Source organism: Octopus bimaculoides, chromosome 13, assembly GCF_046866305.1.
Source record: "Octopus bimaculoides isolate indiv1 chromosome 13, ASM4686630v1, whole genome shotgun sequence".
Classification (NCBI taxonomy): domain Eukaryota; kingdom Metazoa; phylum Mollusca; class Cephalopoda; order Octopoda; family Octopodidae; genus Octopus; species Octopus bimaculoides.
This window is the reverse complement of record NC_142940.1, coordinates 29,787,272-29,800,337: the sequence shown is the minus strand read 5'-3', so window position 1 is coordinate 29,800,337 and position 13,066 is coordinate 29,787,272. Positions and strand designations below refer to the sequence as shown.

Here is a 13,066-nt window from a genome sequence, read left to right as displayed (position 1 = left end):
AAGAAAGAAGGAAACAAAGACCACTGATGAGGTCACAGAAGTGTGACGAAAGAACTCTGGCCGAAATAAGATTAAGATTAATGTAATATAAAGCTGAAGCAAATTAACACCAAATATACAGTGCGTGTGATTTTATTGGCTAAACTGGCAATATGACCATCCCCAAGTACAACAACAACATATATATATATATATATATATATATATATATATATATATATATATGTATATATAGAAAAAAATTAAGGTACTCAGAAATCTGGATGTTTGTACATTTACAGATTTTTATTAATGTCATATGTTTTATAAATTAAATAAAGTGCTTTTCACCTAATCGTGTAGGATTTTCAAATTTGAAAATCCTACACGATTAGGTGAAAAGCCAACCTAACGCCAACCACTCCATGAGTGTAGTGGATGCTTTTTATGTGCCACCAGCACAGGGGCCAGAAGAGGCTGGCAGCGGCCACAATCAGTTGGTAGGGAGCAAACCCCTACCATCCTCTACCAGCCAACAGAATTGTGAAACTGACTCAGTTTTGAGCTATTTGGCTCATCCTCAACCACAAACACCTGCATGCCAGAGTGATAGTCAAAGGCCACCACTGCTAACAATATATTGTAAACAAAGAGACCATTGGTCACTGATCTGCAACAATCAAAATAGTTAGTTGTAAAATGTCAAGAAGAGATATTGTAGTAGCTATACTAAACAGTAAAGTTAGTCGCCACATCAAAGTGGCTGTTGAATGTTACTACAAGTTTAACCGCAGGCAGATTTTCCACTTGTTATCAGTGTGACACTCTGCACCCTTTGTATACAATACATTGCCAGCAGGGGAAGCAAACTCCTACCACTTTGATGTGGCAACTAATTTTACTGATTAACATAGTTAATACTATGGTCACTTTGTTTACAATATATTGTTAGTGGTGGTGGACTATGACTATCGCTCTGGTAAGCAAGTGCTTGTGGCTGAGTATGAGCCAAATAGCACAAAACAGAGCCAGTCTTGCGATCCTCTTTGGTGCTAGAGGGTGGTAGGAGTTCGCTCCCCCTGCTGGTAATGTATTGTATATAATGAGTGCAGAGTGTTGCACAGATAACCAGCTAGCAGAGAATCTGCCTGGGGTTAAACTTGTAGTAATATATAGTAATATGTGGTATATATATATATATATATATATATATATATATATTATATATATGCACACACACAAGGGTGGGTTGAAAAGTTCATGGGCTGACAATGAAGGAGTGATGCTAAAGCTGTGAAAATCTTGCATGCATTAATTTCAACTCTCTTATTGTTTCTTTCCATGTGAACTGGCATTCAACTGTTCAAAAAGGTCTTCAAATGTAACAAATCTTGAAAATGGACAAAATTTGGTTTCATGGTGTTACAAATACTTACAGAAAAAGGGTTTAACACCTAAAGACATTCATGCTGATATGGTTACTACATTAGAGGATGATGCTCTACTTTTATCCACAGTTCAGAAGTGGGCAGCTGAATTTAGGAGGGGAAGAGAAAATCTTGAAGACAAGCCAAAGTCTGGATGTCCTGCAACTGCCACCACCAAGGAAAGCGTTGATCATGTTCATTACATGCTGATGGATGACAGATATTACTATAAATCAAATAGCCAATGCTATTAACGTATCCTGTGGGAGAATTGAGAATATTGTACACAATGAACTTGGCATGATGAAGGTTTTTGCTTGGGGGCTGCCACATGTTCTGACACCTGATCAAAAGTGCACCAGGCTGATCACCTCAAAGGAAAATCTGAGAATATTTCAGGTAGATCCAGCTGGTTTTCTTGAATGTTTCTCAAACCAAGATGAGTGTTGGCTTTATCACTTTGAGCCAAAGACAAAGAGACAATCCATACAGTGGAAACACCCCCTCCTCATCTACTCCAAAGAAGGCCAAGTTCATTTCATCTGCAGGGAAGGTGACTGCCTCAGTTTTTTTGGGATGCAAAAAGCATCAATGGAAAGTATCATGCCAACTTGCTGAGGCAGTTACAAAAGGCTATCAAGAACAAATGCCCAGGAAAACTGACCAAGAGACCAAGCAAAGCAAGTCCACCAGGAAGCTTGTGATAATTTCCTCTTTTGACAACAAATCAACATTATATTCATTGGGATCCCTTTGGCTAGATGGCCATGCAGTGGGACTGAACTTGACATCAAATGGTTAGAAGTAAGCTTCTTAACTATACAGCTTCACTTGCACTTATGACAAATTGAGCTGCGTGCATGTGTGTGTGTGTGTGTGTGTGTTTACAATGAAAGTAGAAAAGCATAAATTTCACCCACATTTCATACTTTGAACTCAACAGCTCTTTCATTTAGATAAATGTCATTAATTCCATAACTGCATAACTGAGACATAATAAATTTAATTTCAGATTCAATTTAAAAACCATGATTAATCAAATCATCAGAAGTATTATGTGCTATATCAATCAGAAAACTGTCACTGGTTTTAAAGACACTAAAAATACCCCAAATTAGGAAAATATATATATAAAAAAATGGATAAATATATGCAGAGACATACAAATATACATACATCTATACACAAACATACAAAAACACACTTGTACACACACACACACACACGCATACACACACTCACACACATGCACACACACATGCACACACGCATGCACGCACACACACACACACACACATACACACACACAGTCCAACATGTGCAATTCTTGCGCAGGTCCTCAATGTTGTATCCTGGAGTCACTGTATGCTTCAAGTTTTCCAACATACACCTTACCCAGGCAACTCAACCTAGGTTGATCAAGCCTAGGGGTGTGTCCAAGTGGCATTCTACTGAACCCACCAATCACCCTTTTTTAGTTAATGCCATCTAGACACTTTCTTCAAAGCTTCCATATTGGTCTTGATGGATCTTCTGCAAGTTCCTGAAATTCTCAGTATTGTATTGGCCTTACTTAGAATACAACCTCCACTAGCAAACACCTTATTCTCCTGCCGTTCATGCAATAGTCCTCCTTTAACTCCTGTAACTTGTCTGTCTTCCTCTCTTGAACCTCCTCCAGCTTTCCTTCCAAGGCACAGTTAAATCCAGAAAGACAACCTGCTTTGCTACCCCAGAAACCAACATGATATCTTGTCTCAGCAATGTCTGGGTAATGTGCACTGGAAACTTTAGCTGTTTCTCCAGATTAAATTTCAACACCCAGTCCTCTGCTGAGTGCAGTTTATGCAACAAACTAAGGAACACTGGTTGTGGTTGATGGATGGAAACCTGAAATGAGAAACTAGGAATATGCTATTAAAATGAATTTGTGAGAGGCAAAGATTAATGAAATCTAGTTATAAAACTAATGTAGAACCTGGGAAAGGAGACAAAAGTTTTAATCATCTCTTGAGTGAATGCAGTAAGCTAGCACAAAAAGAGTATAAGGATAGGCATGATTGTGTCAGAGAAAATGTGTGTAGATTCAAAGTAATTGAAAATTGGTATGAACACAAGCCAGAGACTGCAAGAAAGGATAATAATTATAGGATTTTATAGGACTTCCCCATAAAGACTGATCATACTATTGAAGTGAAGACCAGATGTGATTAGAGGACAAAAAAAAATTAAACTGTGTAAGATCATAGAGTTTGCAATACTACATAAGAATAGAGTAGATTCCAAAGAGATTCAGAAACTTGAGAAATATTAGGACTTAGACAAAGAGAGAGATGGAGAGATTGTAGAAGACTTTGGTGACAATTATTCCTGAGGTAATTGGTGTACTTAGCAAACACTCAATCTGCAACTTAAGAGGCTGAAGCATATTGGAATTGAGATTCCACTACTGACTTGCAGACAAGTGCAATCTTGTACTCTGCATAAATGCTAATAAAGACTCTTGAGATTTGAGGACACTTGTTACCAAACTTCAAGATAACATTCCTGCTAATCAAATTAGCCTGTAATTGCTTAATGATGATGATGATGATGATGATGATAATTCCCATAATTTCCCACAACCACGGTGCTGAGTGGACTCATTTTGTGAGATCTGAACTCCATCATCCGGAGGCTCTACAACAGGACCATGTTCACATAACAACAGAAGATGTAATTGCACAGGTATCAAAACTGCCAAACAAGAAAGCAGCAGGACCAGATGGAATTCAAGGCTACTGGCTCAAGTGGTTTAGGTCAATACACAACTAAATTGCATTGCAGTTAGACAATTGCCAAAAGAGTGGTGCAGTTTTGGAGTGGATTGTAGAGAGAAAGACAACATTGTTGATGAAAAGGTCAAAGGGCAATGAAGTTGGGAATTACCAACCCATTGCTTGTCTTAACCTCCTATGGAAAGTATTAAAGGCATCCTCACAAGGTAAATATATATGTTTCTTGCAGAAAATAATCTACTTCCAGTAGGACAAAAGAGATGCCGAAAAGGATCCAAGGACACCAAAGACCACTTTGTGATAGACAAGGTTGTAATGAAGAACTGTAAACGGTACCAAAAAAACTTGTGCATGACCTGGATAGACTTTAAAAAGGCTTATGACATGTTGCTGCATTTGTGGATTTTGGAAAGACTCGACATGTGTGGAATAGCTGAGAATGTGTATGCACTGATTAAGAACAGCAAGCCTAGTGAAAAATATGTCTTTTGTGTAACAAGTACTTAACTGATAACAATTAAAAGAAGTATCTTCCAAGGAGACTCTTGTTCACGTCTGTTATTTGTTACAGCCTTGATCCCACTTTCTGTAGTCCTACACAAAGTCAATGTGCAGTATGAGCTGAAAAAGAATGGAACTCATCTCAACCACCTTCTCTTCATGGATGATTTAAAACTGTTCACAAAACAGAGCCTCGAAGGGAAAGGCTGGTTGAAACTGTGCAGATGTGAAGCAAGGATATAGGGATGGAATTTAGTATCTCGAAGTTTGCAGTGCTCACTTTGAAACAGGGGAAAAGAGCAGATTGTAGGGGGCATAAAATTGCCAAATGGAGAGAGAATGGAAGACCCAGATGATGATGAGTACAAGTACCTTGGGATCCTGGAGCTGGACAATATCTTGCACAGAGAAATGAAAGACAAGGTCATCACTGCTTATTTCAAATACCTCACACTTCTCTTGAAATCAAGACTCAACTCAAGGAACATTGTGACTGCCATCAACATGGCACTCAAACAGAGATTAACCAACTTAATTGCACTGCCCGAAAGATAATGACAATGCATGGTGCTCTCCATCCTGAGGTAAATGTACACAGGCTCTACATGAAGAGGTGTAAAGTTGGATGTGGACTGATTAGCGTATGGGAGTGCATCAACAGTAAAAGAAGAAACATGACAGAATATTTGGTAAACAGCAAACAAGACCTGCTACAGTATACTGCTAATGCAGAAGGATTTACCAAAAATGGACTTGAGAGTGTTCAGGAATTCTGATCATGAACAGCCAAAGAGACAGAAGAAACCCAACTCAGCATGGAATTACATGGTCAGTTCCACCATGAAACTAACAAATTAAAAGACCAGAAAGTATCATGGAGGTTGCTCAGCAAGGGTGACCTAAAAAAGAATACTGAAAGCTTAATCATCACTGTCCAGGATCAGGCATTGAATACCAACTCAGTGAAAAGGGATATATACCACACAAGTGCAATGAATCTCTGCAGAATTTGTGGGAAGAGGGTAGAAAGCATGACTTACATTGTTAGTGATTGTGAAAGTCTTGTGCAGAAAGAGTACAAGTGCAGACACAACAAGGTAGCCCCAAACCTTCACTGGCTACTATACTGGAAGTAGGGATATGAGGTAATGGGTGCTTGGTACCAACATACACTGGAAAAGGTAATGGATGAAAAGGGGACGGCAAAAATCCTCTGGGACTTTTACTTCTTGAGAGACTAGGTGTTAGAGCACCAAAACCAGATATAGTAACCTTTAGGAGGGATAAACAAGGCTGCCAAATAATCAATGTGGTAGTGCCAGGAAATCAACATATTATCATGAAAGAAAGAGAAAAGATTGATAAATATGGAGACCTGAGAATTGAGATCGCTATGAGAGTCAAACATATAGGTTGTCCCTTTTGTCATTGTAGCATTGGGTTCAATACCACCCAACCTGAAAAAACATCTGGAAACTTTAGAAATACTCTACAATCTAGGTGTGTTGCAAAAATCAGCATTACTTGGAACTGCATGCATATTGTATAAAGTACTGTCTGTCTGAGGTCCTTGTGTCTTGACAGACAGTACAAATCCCCCAGTACACACAATATCTCCAATCAACAACATCACGATATTGGATATTATGCAATGCCTTAAATAATAATAATAGTGATAATGATAATAATAATAATAATAATAATAATAATAATCATAAATATGTAGATGCAGAAGAGACAATAAATCATATTGTCTCTGGCTGCCCAGTCCTGGCTAAGAAGGAATATATTCACAGACACGACAGAGTTGGGACTTATATACACTGGAAGCTATGGAATAACAACAGAAAAAAGATGATATAGGCACACGCCAGAAAAGTCACAGAAAATGAGAAAAGAACCATACTCTGAGATATACCAAGACCAGTGGTGGATCTACAATATTGGAGCCCTGAAGCTTTACAACTAGCAACAGTAGGGCAACATCCAATAAGGGTCAAAAAATTTTTGTACCCTTGCAAGGTACCCCAGCTTGAGGCCCTGATAACTCAAATGTTGGAGTTGTGATGTGGAGTCCTTAAAAATGAGTCTGAAAGTGAGTTTTTGAGTTATGGGGGTTGAAAATTAGGGAAGCGTTATATACATGCATGGTGCATCATTAAGATACATATGAAAATAACAAAATACTTTTTTTTCTGTTTTTTGTAGCAACAATTTTGTCATATGAATACATATGAGAATTACAAAATGCTCTTTTGTCTGTTTTTGTAACAACAGTTTTGTCATGACAGCTTCCTTGCAATGTCATTTTCTAGAGACAATATGCATAAGGAATTTCAGCACTCTTCAGTCATGGTAGACCAAAATTCATTCTTTACAAAAGAAGGCTTTGAGGAACTCCTTTCTGCTTCACAGCTCATGATAGACATTGTCAAGTATAGCTTATGTGCAGTGGTAATATTAGGGGATACTTCAATTAATTGCTGCTCATAAATAAACTGAAGAACTTCTGTGCATTGCATTTTAGATGGTGTGTTTACTTCTGTGTTTCGGGATTTCCTAAGGTGTAAATACTCTTTGAACTGATAACACTCATTCATTAATTTGTGGTCAGTATTGTCTTTGCAATGCGATATTATAAATTTGATACTGACCTCATCAAATTCTGAATTGTTCACCAATTCTGAGAGAAACTTGAACCTTTTCGCACTCTGCTCATATGGGGGTCCATCCTCTTGCTTAACTGGATTATCAAGAGGTCATAAACTTGATTTAGAAATTCTATCCTATCACTTGTTCTATCTACAAATTTCTTTATAACAATGTGTTTCGAAACATCAGAATAATTTATGGTGATATATTCACATAAACCTTTTACTACTGATCCATAGTGTGCAATCCTGTCGGCCGAATTTTCTCATAGTTCTTTAACAAATGAAAGCAAAGATGCTAGCAGAAGGTAACCTTCAAATATATCAGAATCAGGGGTTTGGAGTTTCTTACTTGTTTTGTTAAAATGTTCCATAACTTCTTCCCAAATGACTGTTAAAACAGCATATTCCAATTTTACATTCAGGCTTCTCTTCTGAGTCTTCAAACATACATTTGAGAGTTTGTAAAATATCTCTATATCTATTTTTAATTGTCTGAACTGCTTCATAGTGTGCAGACCATCTAGTTACATTTAAGCTCTTTAGTAAAAAGGCTAGATTGCCCTGTGTGTTCAAAATCCCCCATCTTCAAGGAGATTCAAGAAAACATACAGCTGCTGCAAGATACCAAAATAGTCAACAACTTCAGGTACAGAAGACACTGCCTTTTACCAAACAAGGTTGAGTGAATGGATTGCACATGGTACATAGTCTTCATACCTGTTAATGTTTTTAGGAAGTGCTTGCAATCCTTTCTCTGAGTCCTTCATATTGGAAGCATTATCGTACAACTGATATTTTCAAGTAAAAGCTTTTGCTCTCCCAGAAATTGTTATTTTGTTGAGTAAGGTCATGGATGAATGTTTTTCTATTGGCAAAAATGCTAAAAATCTCTCAGAGTCTTCCATTATAACAGTATCGAACCACAATTACTAGCTGGTCAACACGTGTCATGTCAGGTATAGAGTCAACAATAATTGAGTAGTATTTGGTGTCTCGATTGTTGATCTGATTCACCACTTCATTTTTCACATGTTTTCCCATGATTTCTTATTTCTTTACTGCCCACAAGGGACTACACACAGAGGGGACAAACAAAGACAGACAAATGGATTAAGTCGATTATATCGACCCCAGTGCGTAACTGGTACTTATTTAATTGTCCCCGAAAGGCAAAGTCAACCTCAGCGGAATTCGAACTCAGAACGTAGCAGCAGACAAAATACCACTAAGCATTTTGCACATCACATTAATGTTTCTGCCAGCTCGCTGCCCATGATTTCTTTCAACCCTTCATACACAGATTTGGATAGGTAAATAATCTTTACTTTTTCATTTTTATATTTCTCTAAATGTTCATGTAAAAATGGGTCAAACTAGGCAATAAGCCCAATGGCCCTCCCATGAAATTTCCATTAGCCCCACTTTTCCTCATGACCTCTAAATGCTAAACCTCTTTCACTTAAAAACTTAATAGCTGCTACAACTCTTTTTAGTACTTCAAAATAGTACTGCATGTTTTTTTCTCAACTGTTCCTCAAGTTGCTGATCCACAGTGTTTTTTAATTGACTCTCACGTTAGCCAGCTCAACATCACCCTGTTATGTTCCATGTTGTCTCAATGATTTTCTAGAGTTCTGAGTATATTCATCCAATCAGAAAACCCACCTGTTGTAAGTGATATTTGGCATTTAGAAAAGAGTTTGCTCTTTGAGCAAACTAACCAGGATTTCATCACAGTCTGACCATTTTTCAATCTTTTTTTCAAAGTACTTGTTTGAGAAACTTCGATTTTGCTGTTTGTAAATCTTGTTGGATTCAGTATATACATTATCTGTTTTTTTTATTTTGAAAAAAAAAACTGATGACTTGCATTAAACAGTTTTGTATGAAATCATTATCAATTGTTATGGGCCAGTTTGCCAGGTCACTGTATTCTTTGAAATCACTAAATTTGCTTCTTGTTTCCTTTTTCTGCTCTCTCTTTTCTTGAAGTTCTTGACCACTGTGATCATCATCTGTACCAAAATTGTCAACAGTAGGTTGATTATTGCTAAACAGAGCACTCATGGTTTGTGCCCTATCATTGAATTCACTAGTGCTTGCATGGCTTGTTTCAGTTGCAGGTGACGACAAACTTTTACTAGACATTGTAAAATAGTTTGATAGTTTTTGACATTTAGAAATTTCATTGGATTACTTTTCCTTGAGTTGGCATTTCCGGTATCTGCTTAAGCACTTTTGTGAAGACATTGCTGTTCGTCTTGGAGCCTAAACCTCTGTATAAAAAAGGGTAATATTTTCATTAGCCACAGTGAGACAGAGATCGATCAAGATAAGGGTTCACAACTTAATATATAATATAGTCATAAATGAAGAATTGTTCATTTTGTACAAGGTGATATTCAAACAATTTTTCAAATAGAAAAAATGCTTTGTTACTGAACAGATTGTAAGTCTGAAATTAGGAGGCAAACCCTTTCATTGGTCATTAAATAATAGTGTGAAAATAAGAATTCTTATCTCTACTGTGCTGATATAGTAGTAGACATATTTGACAATGGGAGGGGCAGGGCCAAAATTTCCAAAATAATTCAAGTTGTTTGTACTTTTATTTTTATTCTACTCCACACCGGCAAAAACATCAGGTGAACAACTTGTGGCTAGACACTGCATGTCTAGACTCTGTGTAGGAGTATGATATGACGTCCACTAAGACTGGTAACAGCAATCTGCATGGCAAAATACAAAAACAAAAAAATTGACAGAATGAAAAAATTAAGTTGCTTCAGGGGGAGCCCCTCCAAGATTAGGGACCCTGAAGCTTAAGCTTCATTAGTTTTATGGTAGATCCACCACTGACCAAGACACACAAATAGAGAAATTAAGGCCAATGGGCCGGGTATAGTTGTCAGAGATCACCAAAAAAAAAAAATGCTTTCTAATCAATGTATCAATACCAACAGATGACAATGCTTCTCTAAAAGAAATGGAGAAACTTTCAAAATACAATGATCTAGAAATAGAGGTAACTTGAATGTGGAGCCTAAAAACAGAAACAATTCCTATCATAGTAAATGCATTAGGTATGACAAAAAAAAACATTCAGACAAATACATAACAAAAACACCAGGACTTACAAGTATATAGTGTGGTGTGTGCGTACGAGCAGATGTAATCGCCTTACCTCGGTTTTCCTTTCCTCGACTGCGAGTCCGTCTTGCGGTATCCGATCCTTGAAGCTTGCCCCGACCCAAGGTACACCAGGTATAGCAGCTGCTTCTCCCAAACCTTCCCAAACCTAGACCGTCGCTTAACACGTCTTGTCCTGACCGCAGCCCCGTTCGAAAAGGGCACGAACGCCGATCGAGGCTCCCTCTGCCCTGTTTCCCCTTCCGGTCGACTCGCCCTTCCGGTCAGCCTCCCCAGACACTGACGTCATACCACACGCCACCCTGATCTTAAAGATCACGTTCACCCCTACTCCAATTCGAAGTCCGCCATCCAACCGGGCGGGCGCCCTACACGTCGAGATCTTCTCAAGCTAGGTAGCTCGTTTCCATCGCAATCTTCATCCGACGAAGTGGCAATCCTGCGCAGATCCAGCACGTGACGCGGCATTCCATCCACAGAGACATTGTTTCTGGAATTGACCGCTGTCACTGTTCCCCTGCCCCATTGTGATGTGCAGCGTGCCTTCGGCGGCTTGACCCAAACTTCCTCCCCTACTTTCACGCCGGCGGGTCCCTTCTCTTCCTCGCAGAACTCCGGCGTCTTACAGGGATGCCTCCATTCATATTTGAACACCGCTCTGTGCGGCACAGACTCTTCCGCTTGTCCGGATCGGGGAGACATATTGTACCAGTAGACCGCTTCCAGGGGCGAAATGTGCCCCCTTTCAGCCATGGCCTTGATCGTCCGATGGTGCCTCTCAACGATTCCGTTGCCACTCGGTCTATACGCCGCTCTAAACAATCGTCGCACCTTCCACCGGTCAAGCATCTCTCCCAACGCTTCCGAACGAAACGCCGCCCCGTTGTCCATTAGCAGTTCTTCCACAGGACCCCTCTCCAAGAATATCCCGTTCAGAATGCGGGCAATCTCATCGGCAATGCCTGTCCTCAGCTCCCTCCAAATGGTCAGCCGGCCCGGCCCGCAGTCGACCATACTGAGATACATTTCCTGACGGTAGTGCGTCACATCCACAGCCAGTCTCCTCCAGTTGCACTCTACTGAGAGGTTCCCCTGCTCATGCCCACCCGGGGCAGGGTCAATGGACTGGCATCTGTCACATTTCGCGACCACTTTCTTAACGTTTCTCCTAGTGACGTCAGCATCAACCATTTTCGCCAGATACAGGGTCCTATCCACCCCCAAGTGGTGCATAGCATGTAGCTCCTTCAGTTCGGAGTCACCCAGCCGACACGCTGCTGCTATCCCTTTCCTTGCTTCCTCCGGTTCCTCCAGCCACGCCTTTTTCACCCTGGTCAGTGCGTCCGCCCTGTTTCTTTCCGAAGGCACGAAAACCACGGTCAGCTTCAGTCCAAACTCGCCGATCAGCTCTCCCAAAACTCCTAGGCGGCGTTTCACCAACATCTCCGCGGCACTTTTCGTCCGAACTCTCTTCTCGCTGGTAATTACTGTTCCTACCCAGCCGACCACGGTGGCCGAATCCGTCCGGATCTCGATCGAGCGCAGTCCCCATCTCAGGGCCAGGTTCACCCCTTTCAGCGACATTAATGTGGTTGAAGTCGTCCACTTTCCGTAGCCAGGCCGCATCCTCCACCTCAGCACCTTCGATCTCCAACACAACCCCTATCGCTATACTGCTAGCATCACACCAAACCGTCCCGCACTCCGTTTTGGGCACATACCAGTTTCCTCTGACCGGGTCTTCCGCTCTCGTTCTCTCCAGGATTTCCCGCATCATCGCCACCTTGTCACTCCTACCTTGTCACTCCAACTCTCCCCCTTTGCTCGTCTCTTGATGTAACTACATGCAATGCGCAACCAACGAGCGATCGGATAGTGTCCGATCAACTTCCCACAAACCGAGAACAACTCTCTCCTGCTGACGCTGGAACTCAGCTCTGGGATCTTGTTTCCTCTCCGGAACACCAGCTCGCCCGATCTGTCTTTTTGTAGCTTCAGCCCTAGCGCAGCTACCCCCACCATCGACTCAGGCAGCTTCGCAATCAGCCCGAACCTCTCCAGGTGTCTCACTACCTCGGTGGCTGGCACTACAGTCTCGTCAACCAAAATGTCGATGTAGGAACTGGTGGCCTTCCTTATTCTCTCCTCTTTCCCTAGGACGGACTTGAGCACCATCACCATAATTTTCGGAGCGGAATTCAGCCCGAAACCCAGCCTGGTTAAACAGTACGTCCGGCACTTGTACCGCACCAGCTGGTATCGCCACAGCTTGTCACTCACACGGAGCTGCAAATATGCCGACTTCAAGTCGACGATCGTCGCTGCCTTGGTCGACTGTCTCCACACACGTAACGTCTCACCGCAAACGTCTGTTGCCTCGCCTCCCGTGTGGCACGATATATAGTCGTTCAGTTCCCTAAAGTCCAGCACCGGTCTGACTTTTCCTTTCGTCGGCTGCACCACCGCCATCAGAGGCAGCACTCCACTCACCACCTCCTCTTTCCACGGGACAAGGACTCCTTCCTTGATCCATCTCTCTACCTCCTCGTCGAACTCGACGTCGGCGTGACCTTTCAAC

General features: G+C 40.9%; 1 protein-coding gene across 1 annotated transcript; it reads right to left on the bottom strand.

Annotated features, from left to right (window-relative positions):
• Nucleotides 1–10,513: 10,513 nt before the first annotated feature.
• On the bottom strand, nt 10,514–12,860 carry LOC149132861 (uncharacterized). Its single transcript, XM_089362077.1, is given in 3 exon segments — nt 10,514–12,064; nt 12,066–12,282; nt 12,285–12,860. Coding segments are annotated over 3 exon segments (1,851 nt in total). The 5' UTR covers nt 12,670–12,860; the 3' UTR covers nt 10,514–10,815.
• Between the last annotated feature and the right edge of the window lie 206 nt (nt 12,861–13,066).